The 12,642-nt window shown below is 43.3% G+C and overlaps 1 protein-coding gene across 12 annotated transcripts in view; it reads left to right on the plus strand.

The window, feature by feature from the left end:
- POU2AF1 (POU class 2 homeobox associating factor 1) overlaps positions 1–12,642 on the plus strand; it is a 68,880-nt gene that overhangs the window by 35,730 nt on the left and 20,508 nt on the right. For 7 of the 12 annotated variants that reach the window (XM_068916769.1, XM_068916767.1, XM_068916762.1 and 4 more), the window contains 6 exons: positions 5,360–5,487; positions 6,213–6,255; positions 6,347–6,618; positions 8,192–8,463; positions 11,673–11,778; positions 12,377–12,523. In XM_068916769.1, the coding sequence (XP_068772870.1) occupies positions 6,252–6,255; positions 6,347–6,618; positions 8,192–8,463; positions 11,673–11,778; positions 12,377–12,523 (801 nt within the window). In that variant the 5' untranslated portion in view covers positions 5,360–5,487; positions 6,213–6,251. Of the gene's footprint in view, positions 1–4,539; positions 5,234–5,359; positions 5,488–6,212; positions 6,256–6,346; positions 6,619–8,191; positions 8,464–11,672; positions 11,779–12,376; positions 12,524–12,642 lie in introns of those variants that run through there. The other 5 variants (XR_011135915.1, XM_068916764.1, XM_068916761.1 and 2 more) reach the window with 2 other exon arrangements.

Consider the following 12,642-nt stretch of genomic DNA (forward strand, 5'->3'; position numbering starts at 1 on the left):
TAGTGTCAATATTTTTTGAAAATGTTTTTGAAGGATCCTGCATCTGCAGTCAATGTAAAATGCAGACAAGTATGATCCAATGCTTACTCCCTTGCTTAAACAAATGCTAAATGATCATCAGTGTGTTATTGTAAGCAGGTTTTGATTAGAGTCAAAGCATCCAAGTACTGTATTCAAAATTGAGCCATTTTATTCTTTTTATTAACCCAAGTTCACTGTGTGCAATAAGTGTCAGCAGCTGCCCTATGTAATTTGGTCTTCAAGATCCAAGCCAGAAACTTGGTGGTTTGTTAATTGAAACGTAATTTTTTCTTTGTATCCAAGAATTACTGTTTGCTTTTTGGTGTTACTGTAAATAAGAAAAAGATTTCTATTGTGTTTCTTTTTAAATTTTTATTACATTGGAGGTGAAAGAGGAAAAGAGAAAAATATTTACATTGGTAGAGCTGATCAATTGATAAGCTTATCGCAGGCTAGTGTGTGAGCAAAGAAACAGTAAATCTTCTGAAACAGTGACAAGTGTGTCATTTGCTGTTGTAGGCAGGCAGTCATGCAAACTCGTAAAGATTAACAGGGTTTTTCAAATTGAAAATTGGCCTGATGGGAAATCGTTCTGACTTGTTTGGAAGGATGAAGGTTTAAACTGATTTGCAGTTCATGTGTGTATGAAAGCCAGTGGTGCTAATGTGAAGTTCAGTGGTCTGAAACTTGTCATGCTTCGATCTTTGCCATCTTTCAACAGCTGTTTGTCATTATCCTCCCTCCCATTTCAGCAATGGTTTAAATACAAATGCGGAGGCAAATGAATTTTAAGGGTGCTTGGTCTAACTGTTCAGCAATGTCTTTGTGCGTTTTCCCTGACCAGTCTTTTAATAACAGCCATGAAACGCTAGCTTCAGTAAGGAGCAAATCTCTTTAAAAAGACTGCATCTGCATATTGAAACTCATTCTGACAGTAATCTGGAGAAAGCAAGTATCATGTAACAATGGGATACCGTTGTACTAGATGCTACAGACAGAGCCCTGATGTGTTCTCCGAAGCACAAGCAAGTAGAGGCCAGGGTTTACAGAATCGCTGCCCAAGATATTAACCTGCTCAGCTTTTTGCTCATCTTGGTCTTGTACAGTGTGTTTCTGAAGCTCTTGTCAGCCCATGAGCTGGCTTTGGACGTGCTGAGCAAGCAACAGCAAGATACCCATTGGCTCCATCCACTTCAGCATGACTTGGAACCCGTGCTCAGAAGAAAAAACATGTTTTCCCTTAGGTGTAAACCAGTTATCAGAGGTGTACGTAGAGTAATTAACAACAGAAATAGTGGAGTTTTCAAGTCTTCATCCAAAGCCCACTGAAATCAGTGGAAAAACTACCCTTCAGTAATCTTCAACCCTAACTGTTTTGTCTTGATGCTTTTGGGCTAAGTCGAAGAGGTCTCTTCAGGGATCTGGAGTCAAACATCATCATGAGCTTTTTTCTGGTGTCACTTAGTACTTAGAACTAGTGGAGCTGGTGTATTTGGTAACTTTCTCATTACCGGATGTGTTTTGCAGCCACTTTGAAAGATAACTCCAAAGTCCTCAAGGTTTGGATTTTCTTGAGCTAGGCTTTTGTTGACATTCAACAAATATAATAAGTGATAACACTGATGAAAGGAGCTGGAGCATATATACGCACCATAGGTTTGTAAGGTGGCCTGGCAAAAGCATTGCAATGAGCTAAAACATGTTTACACATAGAAGCTTTTGCAAAGCTTCCTACATGTTGTGATCAAGTGAGGATTAGATCCCCTCTCTTCTTTCTTAACTCCTCATGCTTTGTGCTGCTCCGACTTCAGGCAGCAGCTGCAAATCCAGATCCAGTGCGCATTAAGGAGGATGTATGGCTGTTTTGTGGTATATAAACAGTATGAGGCAGCTGGAATGCACTGGTGGCTTTCGCCACTGAAACGCACACCGTGCCATTCCTTTTATTTGTTTGAATGGAATTTGGGCACGTGGACCTTGGTGCATTCACAGCTCACGACTTAAAGCAAGACTGTTAGACTGTTATTTATTGAAACTCAGTCCAAGGCAGGCTTCTTAGTTTATTAAGACAGCCCTGGTACAAGAAGCAGGAGATTAAAATATGCTTATGACGAAATTACCTATATTGATGATCATTGCTCCTCAAATTGCTTTTATTTTTAAATGATCATATTTCTTTTGCTTTATGATGAATTGTGCACCAAAGCCAAAAGTCATTTTGCTGTGGTTCTTCCGTAGTGCTCAGACATGGTCTACACTTGAACAGTGGAAAAGCAGCTGTGCTAGCATTATTTTTAATTCTGGAGGTCAGCTTGGGGGGAACTGAAATATGTTCTGCAGACTTCGGGTTTCTTTTTTTTTCTTTTCAGTTTTTTGGTTATTCTGCTTTACACCGGAAACTCTGAATAAGTATATTTGTCAGCTTTTACAGTAAATTTCTCCTTCCCCATCCCCCAAACCTGGAGCCAGAAATTGCCATCCTTCCCCACCCTGACTCTGCAAGGAGGCTCTCTGAAATCAGTGTGATGAAGGCTCAAGGATAAGATACTACCCAAGAGGTGCAGTTGTGCCTCTTGTGCAATGTCTAGCAGAGCTCTTATTTACTTTGGCGGAGCTGATGTTTTCACTCAGCATAAACAGCAGCAACCTCTGAATCTGAAGTGCCTTCAGTAAAATTCAAATAAATCATTTTCAAATGTAAATAAATCTCATATAAGAGCAAAAAAGAACCTTTGTAATACTCCTTATTTCAAGCCTCTTGTCTAGCATCCAGCTCACTTTCAGAGTTATCAGTACTGCTCATACAAAGGCACTCTTTAGCACCATCTTTTGTTTGTTGGAACATTCAGATAAATTAATATCAATTAAATTTTAAAAGCAAAATATGAACTGCATTAAAACCGCTTGTGGATGCAGAATTAAAGTGACCTTAATTCCTTCAGCAAACCGCACTTCCAAAGCCACAGGATTTATGAGTATGCAAGTAATCCACTTTGAAGTCCCACAAAGTGTCCGCAGAAATAAAGGGCAGAGCAGGCAACGACTGGAAAATCACCTTTCTTCACCACCTCATTTAAATCACAGCCATTTCCATATATGTACAAAGGTAACAAATAATGAGAATGGTTGAATACATATTTGTAGCGGTGTCTGGTACCAAAGCTATTTATAATGGCCTTTCGACTTTTCATGATTAAATGGTATGTAAAGAGAAAAGAGCAGAAAGAGTAAACTATTAATTGTTATGGCAAAGTTGAAGAGAAGGAAGTATTTCATTCTTTAATGAAATTAAAGCAGAGATGTTTATTCTGTTAAATATTTCTTTGAGGTCAGCTTGCAGTGTCTGCATTTAGGCTCCACTTTTCTTCCCCTAAAAAGATGCAACTGAAATATCTCAGTGGGGATGTAACTGCATCGTAGCTGGAAGAGATGATAAAAAGTGAAATAAGTCATCTTGTTCTGTTGTGCAAAGTACAGAACGTAAATCTGAATAAATGTTTTCTGGGTGGAATAATACTTCTAAATTTAAGATTTGAGATGGATTGAACTCTATGCAGCTGTAATTCATAAAACTGAAGGCCAATTGCGAGCTTTAGAAATGGAAACTTATCAACTGGCATATTTACAAATCGAAGTGCAGTAAAAAAGGGCAGGTAGCAAGTACTGCTATCAGTGGTTTTACAAATATGAGGCTTTCCTGAGCTTTGATATCTTACGGTCTCCTTCTGCTATCAATTACGTCTAAATACTTCTTGTAAGATATGGCTTGATAATATCAGCATATGAAGAACCGTGCTTCCTCTAACTTCAGTTATTGCAAGACTTCGTGATAGGCCTTTTTAGCTGATTGGCGGCTTTAATTTTCAAAATGGATCAGAGTTTATGGGTTTAAGCTCTGTGGTTGGTCGTCTTTATAACTGTCTGCAAAGCTGTGTCGCATCCCAGCTGACCAGGTTATAAACCTTCTGGCCAGGCTATGAACAAAACTCTGTTTGGAACAGAAACGTGACACTGGTCTATGATGGCAGTTAAATACATGTACCTGTTCCCAAAAGCCGTAAGGTATGCACATCAAACAAGTGAGGCGTTAAATGGCTTTCCAAATAAGGATGCTTTTCTGCATTGTGTTGTATTTGTAGCTTGCTTCTAAGTACAGAATACAACATATTTTTCTCTTGACTGTGTAATCCCTACTAATTTATATATCTGCATGGACAGTGCTTATGTTATTTTGTGTGCTAGGTATTTACTAACCAATCTGTATTCTATGACTGTTGGATACAGTCAGTCTGATTTGTCCCTCAGTGGATGTAAATCACTGCAAATCAATGGCACCAAAGCAATGTAAAGCTGATACAAGCAAGTGAAGTCTCAGGCTGAATAAAATAAACAGTTTCTGACATGCTGCTTTTGCCAGAAACATGAGGAAACCAGAATTTCAGGCTCAGAGATTAAAGAGGGAGCCGGGGGGGGGGGGGGGGGGAAGGCGAGGGAGGGATCACAACGCACTGAAACTTCACTGAAGGCAGCAGAATGAAAGGTGCAGTCTAGAGACGGTTTGGGAAACAGAATATGTCCATTGCCTCTGCCTATTTCTGTTTTTTACCCACCTAGCTGGTAAGTTTTGAAGAAGGGCATCCTTCTACACCTCCTTTTGGAGTGCGTGGTTCACCACTGCTACTCTCTTATTTCATGTGTGTATAAAACACACCCGCATAGGGAGGTGGAGTTCTGTTGATAGCCGTTACTTTTAGGAATAGAGCGTTATTCCAAATGTAACAGCAGTGATCCCTTTTCCTGGTACTGCTCTCTCCTTGGCTTTCATAAATGTCTAGACTGATATGGCTATTTATTTAACAGACCGGGTTCATTACACACTGCACCTGATAAGACATGGCTTCCGCAGACCATAAAAGCACCTGCCAGCTTGGCTGGGGAAACCGCCAGGCCTGGCCTCCAGACCATTCCAGCTGCGAGGCCTGCCCAAGGTTTTGGACTGTCAACTATGTATGAACGCTCTTTAAACGCACAAGAAAGGCGCTCAGTCTCTCAGTGTTGCTGCAACCATTTAATAGCTGGAAGGAGCTGCAAGCTTTCTCATGGTCTGATCTATGTGATGTCCACGACATCCAAGCAGCGAAGGTCCAGGGAAAGCCTATGACATGTTACATCCCCAATCAGCAAAAAGGCATCATTAGCTCAGGACAAAAATGTACGTGAATCTGGAAACTAGCCATGTTGAGAGAGCAGCCTGCAAACAAGGGGGCTGCCATGGGGCTTTTGTCTCTATGCAGGTGGCAGGAAAGGAAAATAAATGTCACCTGCATCTCTTTCTCAGCTTCTGCTCCTGAACAACAGCCGCAGCCTCGCCCCTATCAAGGTGTCCGTGTCAAAGAGCCAGTGAAGGAGCTGTTGAAGAGGAAACGGGGAAACGTTCATAATGCCAATGCAACGGCAGCTACAACGGTAAGAGAAAAAACAAACACAGGAGGAAAATACTTCCTCTATAACTAGATGGTTGACCAGCCCTGGCACTAGCTGGCAATACTATGGCAATGAAGGGAATCTCTGCATTGCTAAAGCATTTTGGAGGCAGTGGAGGCTTATGTTACTTGGAGATACCAGAAAATTGCTCCTCAGTTGAGGTGGAGCACCTTTCAGGTGCTGAGCAACTTAAATTGCTGTTGCCTTTATGGAAAGGTGAAAGTGCTTGGCACCTGGCAGGGTCTAACCCTTAGGAACAGAAAGTGGCTTGGAAGTTAAACGTGTTCAAGAGCACAAAAGGAGATCAGCCAGAGACATACTTGGCTACTTGGTTATTAGTTTCAGCCTACTTCTACATGTTTCTCCCAGGAGGAGGTGGTTTGACTGGTTCCCCTCTGAAGAGGGAACTGTCTCTGTGCAATGGTGCAACCCAAACTTGATATTTTGTTTAAGGCCCTCCTGAGCTGAAGTCACACGTGGGCTTTGGCTAGGCCCGTAGAGAGGGCTGGATTCACGTATAGCGGCTGTTATGCTCGGTTCTTCTGGCCCTTTTGTAGGGGAAGGTAGGGAAACTTCAGGCACTGCCATCAAAACAGTAGCTCATAATCAACCGATAATAGGTATTGCGCTCTGTTTTTAAGTGTATGCTTCTCAAAGGGGATTGAACTCACAGCCTAAACCTTAGATATTTTTGTTCTCTTTTCCAGGTTGTTTTACCCCATCAGCCGCTTCCTTCATATTCGCCAATGGGTAATGTTTCCCTGCCTTTCTAAGTGTCTGTCAGCCCTGCTGCAGGGAGGGCTCTGCCTGAGCTGGAATATGATCCTCTTCTGTTTTTCAGGCCAGCCTTGCATTGATATGGACGTTGCTGCCTCTGCATTGCCCATCACAGATGAAGGAGCACTCTGTTCTGGTTGGCTCTCCCAGCCCTCTCCCACGTCCTTGCAGCCTTTAACTCAGTGGACCACTTACCCCGATTATGTGTCCCATGAAGCAGTCAGCTGTCCATATACTGCAGATATGTATGTTCAGCCTATGTGTCCCAGCTACACGCTTGTTGGACCTTCATCTGTTCTGACTTACGCTTCTCAACCACTGATCACCAATTTCGCAGTAAGTCAAAATACCTAGGTATAAATGAAGGCAAAATTCCCACTTTCCAGGCAGAATTGTAGGGAGTCTAGGATTTAATTAGTGTGATTTATTTAATTACTATAACACTGTGTGCCTTTGCATCTATGCTCCATAGTCGTTCTAGTATTGGCCCTGTCTGCTCTGTGCTGGGAATTGTTGTGGTTTGAGAGTGACAAAAAGAGGCAGTTGCGCTGAAATCAGACAGACTCTACTGCTGTTCCTCAGCTCTCCCCACCCCTCCAGTGCTTTCCACATTGTTAACAACCGGATTGTTCTTTCTTCTGTCCTGGGACATGGGTCGTCTCTCACTGAAGTCAGCAGCAGGGTTGCCGGTGTCCTGAGTTTGGTCAAGTGTGTGGTAGGTGTTTATTGCAGGAGACTATTGTTTACAGTTCAAGAACAATAGTGAGAAACATTACTTTTACTGTTGTAATCACTTCCAACTTGATGAAGTGGTTAGCAGCTTTGATTTGCAATGTTTGAGAAAGTAGAGTTATAGTTGTTCATTGAATGGATTCACGGGATATTATACAGCCAATAAGTAACTGTTGTCTGGACAAATAACAAGGACACAGCCACTCCTGAGATTCTGGGCAGTCTGCAAGGGATTCTTCACCATTTAACTCTAGGGGGGGAATACACACACAAACACACACGCACCATATATATTTGTATGTATGTGCGTATGTATGTATATGTGTGTGTATATTTATATACACACACACTCACACGTGCACACGTGTATATATTTGTTTTAAGTAAGTGGGATTCTGGGAAAAATGTCCACTGGGTGGAGCTGGAAAAATAACTGCTAAATGTCTCAAAAATTGCTATTTAAAGATGAAAGAATAGGGCTGGAAGACTGCCTATACCTTATGGTGGAATATTTGGTTTCAGGCTGGACAAAATCTATTCAGCTAATCCAAGATAATTTGCCCTTCTTTGGGAGAGAAGGACAGAGACTACTGTTTCAGTCAAACCTGAGCAGCTTATTTTTCTTCGAATGTTTCAGTTCAGCTGCTGAGATGCATGCACCAAATCAGCAAGCACCCGTGCCCGCGGCCTTCACCACTGAGGAAGTGCTACCATTTCAAACGTGGCTCTGTGGTAGCTGCTGGGGCTGGTCCTGATGGACTGTCCCAGAGGCCGGAATAAACTGCCTTCAGCCTTGTGGCAGCTAAGTTGCCCCTTGCATCCATGCATTCACATTACAAAAGAGGCACTGTCAAGGAGGGCAGTTTTCAGCACAGGGTGTAACCGTCTCATGGGCTTACAGTGAGGGTGGGAGTGGGAACAGAAAGCTAGAGGGAACTTGTCGTGAGCGTGAACTACTGCCAGCAAGCACCTGGGACACCCACAGCCACTGCTCTCATGGGGGCCAGCGTGGGAAAACTGTCACACTCAGCATAAATAAAGCTTTACCTAGAGAGACAGGAAAAGGGATGTTAAAAGTGAGACTGAGTATCCTTAATCTGTTGGTTTGTCGTCTGCCCACCCCACCCTCCTTTACCTGGCCCGTTGTTTTATTTTCTTTCTTTCATACTTTTAACAGCCTAGAAGCACCACCCCAGCAGTAGTCCCTCAGCTCGAGGTGACGGATCAGCAGGCACCCCTCACGTATTTCCCATGGGCACAGCCCCTCTCTGCACTGCCAGCTTCCACTTTGCAGTACCAGCCGGCTTCTTCCACGCTTCCCGGGCCACAGTTCGTGCCCTTGCCGATCTCCATTCCCGAGCCGGCCTCCCAGGAGCTGGAGGATGCCAGGCGAGTCATTGGCACGCTGCCCATTGAGAAGCTGCTTCTGGAAGATGAAGACAATGATACGTACGTTTTAAATCACGCTCTGTCTGTTGAAGGGCTTTAAGCTGCACGTCTTGGGCCTGATCCTTGCTTACTCAATACTCGACTTGGCCCTGCAGTGAGTTTCGAGTAAAAAAAGGAAAAGCAGGCTGGGGGGTGGGGACTTTACTTGGTACTTTGTTGTCCACCTCGAGCGCACCATGATTTGCGTGTTGTGTGAAATTCACTTTGTCCTGGGGCTCAGCACAAGATTGCTGTGCCGTTATCGCTCCTGCTAACTCTCCCAGGCAGGCTCTTAATGCTGCGCAATTCTTGCGCTCAGCCTCAACACGAGGTGACTTTCATTCTCAGACTCAGGGCATGGTCTCAAATTGGCATACTGCAGTGCAGCTGTCTCCAACTGTAGCATTTGGTAAGGGTATGCTTGTCCCTAAATGTTGTCAAGGGTTTATTCAATAGGACTGTTTTCCAGAGCTCTGTTTAAATGCCTTGTATGTGTTTCTCTGCTTTGTCCATAGAGGAGTCTTTACCAGATTTAGGCCACTAGAAAATATTTTTGGGGCCTAAATAGAGATTTTTCTTTTCTAAATTGAACTGCCCCTTTGGAAAAACAAGAAAATGAAAAGTTTAGGCTAATTTTACCACTATAGATGCATCAGTCTGAAGGCAAGAAATCAGTAGAGTTGAACTAAATGCCAGTGCAGTCAGACATCCCTATGCACCGAGCAGCACAAGCATGCCATGCTTGCCAGGTTGATAGACGGACATGTAGATCTGGGACAGTGGTCCCGATCTTTCCCAATCTTGGAGTCGCAATCTTTCAGCTACAAGATGTTTTTGGACTCTAAAATATCCACCTTAAAGATGGGGAGGGCCCGGTTTTGTTACTGGCTGGTAATGCTGCATATTCTACCAATGGACAGATCCTGGTCCCACTGAAGTCACCGGGAGTTTTGCCTGAGTCAGGATTGCAAGACATGGCCCCATGTCAGGAGATCACTGAGGAGACAGGGTCTTCCAAAATCTGGACTTCAGTCTGACAAGGAGTTCATGGCATTACTATTAGGCGGCAGTACTTTCGTTTGTCCTCTAGCATTTGAGCATGAAGGTGGCGATGTCACGCTGAGACAGGGAACCTTAGCGACCTCTCTTGTGCCTTACTGCTATGGAAAGGTTCTCTGTGCTGTAGTCTCCCAGGTGCACACATTCTCTTTATAGCTTTCTGATTTTCTTTCCTGGTGAATGAGTAGCTTTATTGTTTCCTCTGATGCGACTGTAAATATTATTGTTGATGTTCACAAGTGCCATGCCAGAGGCAAAAATATTTGGAGGACATGTATCCACTTCTAACTTTGTTTATTGTTTTCTTAATAAACAAGGGACTCCTGGCCAATGAGCATAATTTCTCTGGGTTTTTCTGCTTTCTAAAGCCCAGGATCCTTAGGTGGCGTTGTTATTTACAAGACTTTCTGAAAAATAATTTATTGCACTGTTTATTAACTGGTGCCCAGCGCTTCGGTTGCCACTCAGGCAATATTTCTAGTGACCTTACAGTTCATGCCTGAGTGAAGTTTGCAAGCTCAGGTCAAAAGTCTCGGACTGTCAAAAAACATTTCATTATTTAATACTGACAAATCTGGAACATGTAAACAATAGATCATGTAAATGATCATAAAGTCATTTGGAAATAGCAGTAGTTCAGGTGCATTGAAATTAGTGGCTTGTATTTGCAGAAAAACCCAGCAAAGAAATTAATTAAAAGCAGCTTAGTTCACCACTGTTTACTCCAGTTTTACAAATAAAAACACGTTCAGTAGATAAAACTGGAATAATGCAGTTGTGAATCAAGCCCATGGTTGCTAAGATTGCTTTTAAATTTCTTTCACTTCAATGTATGTAAATTCTGTGTGTCAATATAAAACGATGATGAACTGTTTCAGAATTTCTTTCTGGGTTGTTCTGGTTAGAAAAAGACAATCTTCAATAAAGATTTACAGTAACTTTTGTATGCCTAGAGTGTTTTATTTCCTCTCCAAAAGGGTAACAGGGTGTTGACTTAGCACTCAGTTAGTTCAATGGCGTGTTTATAGGCTGCAAGCACAGATTAGCTATTAGACTTTCTGCTAATTTTGTAACTCAAGGCAGACTAAAAAGGAACTCTATGATCCAAATATTGCCTGAAACACTATTTACTCATGTAGTCCTTACTCATGCAAGCACTCCTGCAGTTCAGATGTCAGTCCCATCTCTATTACCTTCTATTAGCATCCGTGGGGATGTGTGGATGTGCAGCCTCAGCTACTGCTGAACTTGATTGAAAATCAGACCAGACTGAAGGTTGCATTTCCACTTCCTGAAATTGCAAGGTGTGGCCCTGTGGTACAAAATCACCTGGGAAAAGAAGGGATGCCCCACCAGCTTCTGACTAGAAAGTATTAAATGTTGTTGCCTGGAGGGACACGAACGGAGGGGCTGGTATGGCTGCCGATAGGATGGTCGTCTCCTATGCAAAGAGGAAGCACAAAGCTACCCATGGCGTAAGGCACACCTGGCACCCTTGGAAACATGACCTGGAGGAATGGAAGTGGTGCAGAGCTCTGTGTAATTCTCTGCAGTTCAGATAACAGAGCAATGCAGCTTCCCACTCACTAAGGACCATGTCACCAGCGAGCTATGAGCTGACCTGCAACTGCTGTGGGACATGACAGTTCTTTTTTTTATAGGTGAGACCAAGATTCAGTCCACCTCACCACTAGTTTAGGTAATCAAATAAAGCTGAACTGTCTCTGCTTACCAATACACCATTTGGAAGAGGCTGTTTGTTGCTTTAAATGCTGAGATGTTACCTGCGCATCTGAGGTTGTAGCACCCCAAACAGATGATCTCATCTGAAGCAGTACGTTAGGCCTCAACACTAGGGTTTGTGGAGGACTTGGATACCTCTTGGCACAAGGGTGAGTGTCACCTGACAGAACGTGCTGAAGTGGAAAGGAGACAGGGTGTCAAAGCTCAGGAGTGCTGTGGGGTCTTGAAAGCAGGAGTTATTTTGAGGTAGGAAGCCCTTTCCCTGGGAGTGGGTGCTTTCAAGGTCAAACTCTCCAGTGCCAATGGCATGTTTGCTGTGAAACCCCAGGAGTAAACCCCTCAAAGCAGCTATGCTACCCTGTAAAACTGTTTGCTCCCAGGGTGATTCATGGCTAAGCAATGATCAGTGTCTTTATTTGCTGTCTTAGAATTCTACATATTTATGCAGCTAAAGGTATGAGGGCGTATACGTTGGCAGCTGCAGAACGAATGAAAGAGCTGCAAAGACTTGATGCCAAGGAGCACAGAGGAAAGGTAATGCAGACCTTCTCCTTCCACAGATAGCAGCATTTGGGATGGGCATGGGCTTTGCATGGCTGAGAGCAGTGACTGATGCCTTGAAAATCTAGCTCAGCCCCTCTGTTACTACAGAAGAAGCCTTGGGCAATGATACACCTGATTTAGGTGTCTCTGCAGGAACCTGAAGTTGGGTGGGGCGAAAATAGCCGCCTTTTCAGTCCATGGTTCACAGAGTAGTCTAAGACAACACTGATCTGGGAAGGCACCTCTGTGTTGGCATTAGTCTTTGAGGCCAAAGGATTTGTGAACAACTGATAAATGCCCTGAGTGCTGCATCTGACACAAATAGCGCTTCAAAGTTGCTGAACTCAGGCTATCATCCAAATCAGGGCTTAAGTACAGTAGGTGGAGTTCAGTAGGAGCTGGGAAATGCCCCCTCTCTCCAGATGCCCTGGGACCTAATCTGTGGGATTCAAAAGCTGCCTGTGAGCTATCTTTGGCTTCTGTGCCACAGCTCTTGGCCTTCTAGGTCCTGTTCAGCACAGACTCTCTTTCTTATGATGGTCTCTGCCTACAGACTCTCACCTTTTATTTGTCATGCTGCTTTTTTCAGACTCCTCTGCTGGTGGCTGTCACTGCCAGACAGCCAGCTATTGTCTACGATTTGATCCAGATAGGAGCAGATGTTAATGCTGTAGACAACAAAGGGCAGTCAGCTTTGCACCTCGCTGCAACATATGGCTATGCCCAGGTTCTCCAGGTAGGAAAAACTTTTATGATTTTGTTTGCTAGGAATATAAATCTACAATAAAGTCTCAGTAAGGGTGTCTTTAAATAACTGTTTCAAAAGGAAAGATGTCAGTAAACAATGAACAGTGG

Source organism: Struthio camelus, chromosome 22 (assembly GCF_040807025.1).
Source record: "Struthio camelus isolate bStrCam1 chromosome 22, bStrCam1.hap1, whole genome shotgun sequence".
Classification (NCBI taxonomy): Eukaryota; Metazoa; Chordata; class Aves; order Struthioniformes; family Struthionidae; genus Struthio; species Struthio camelus.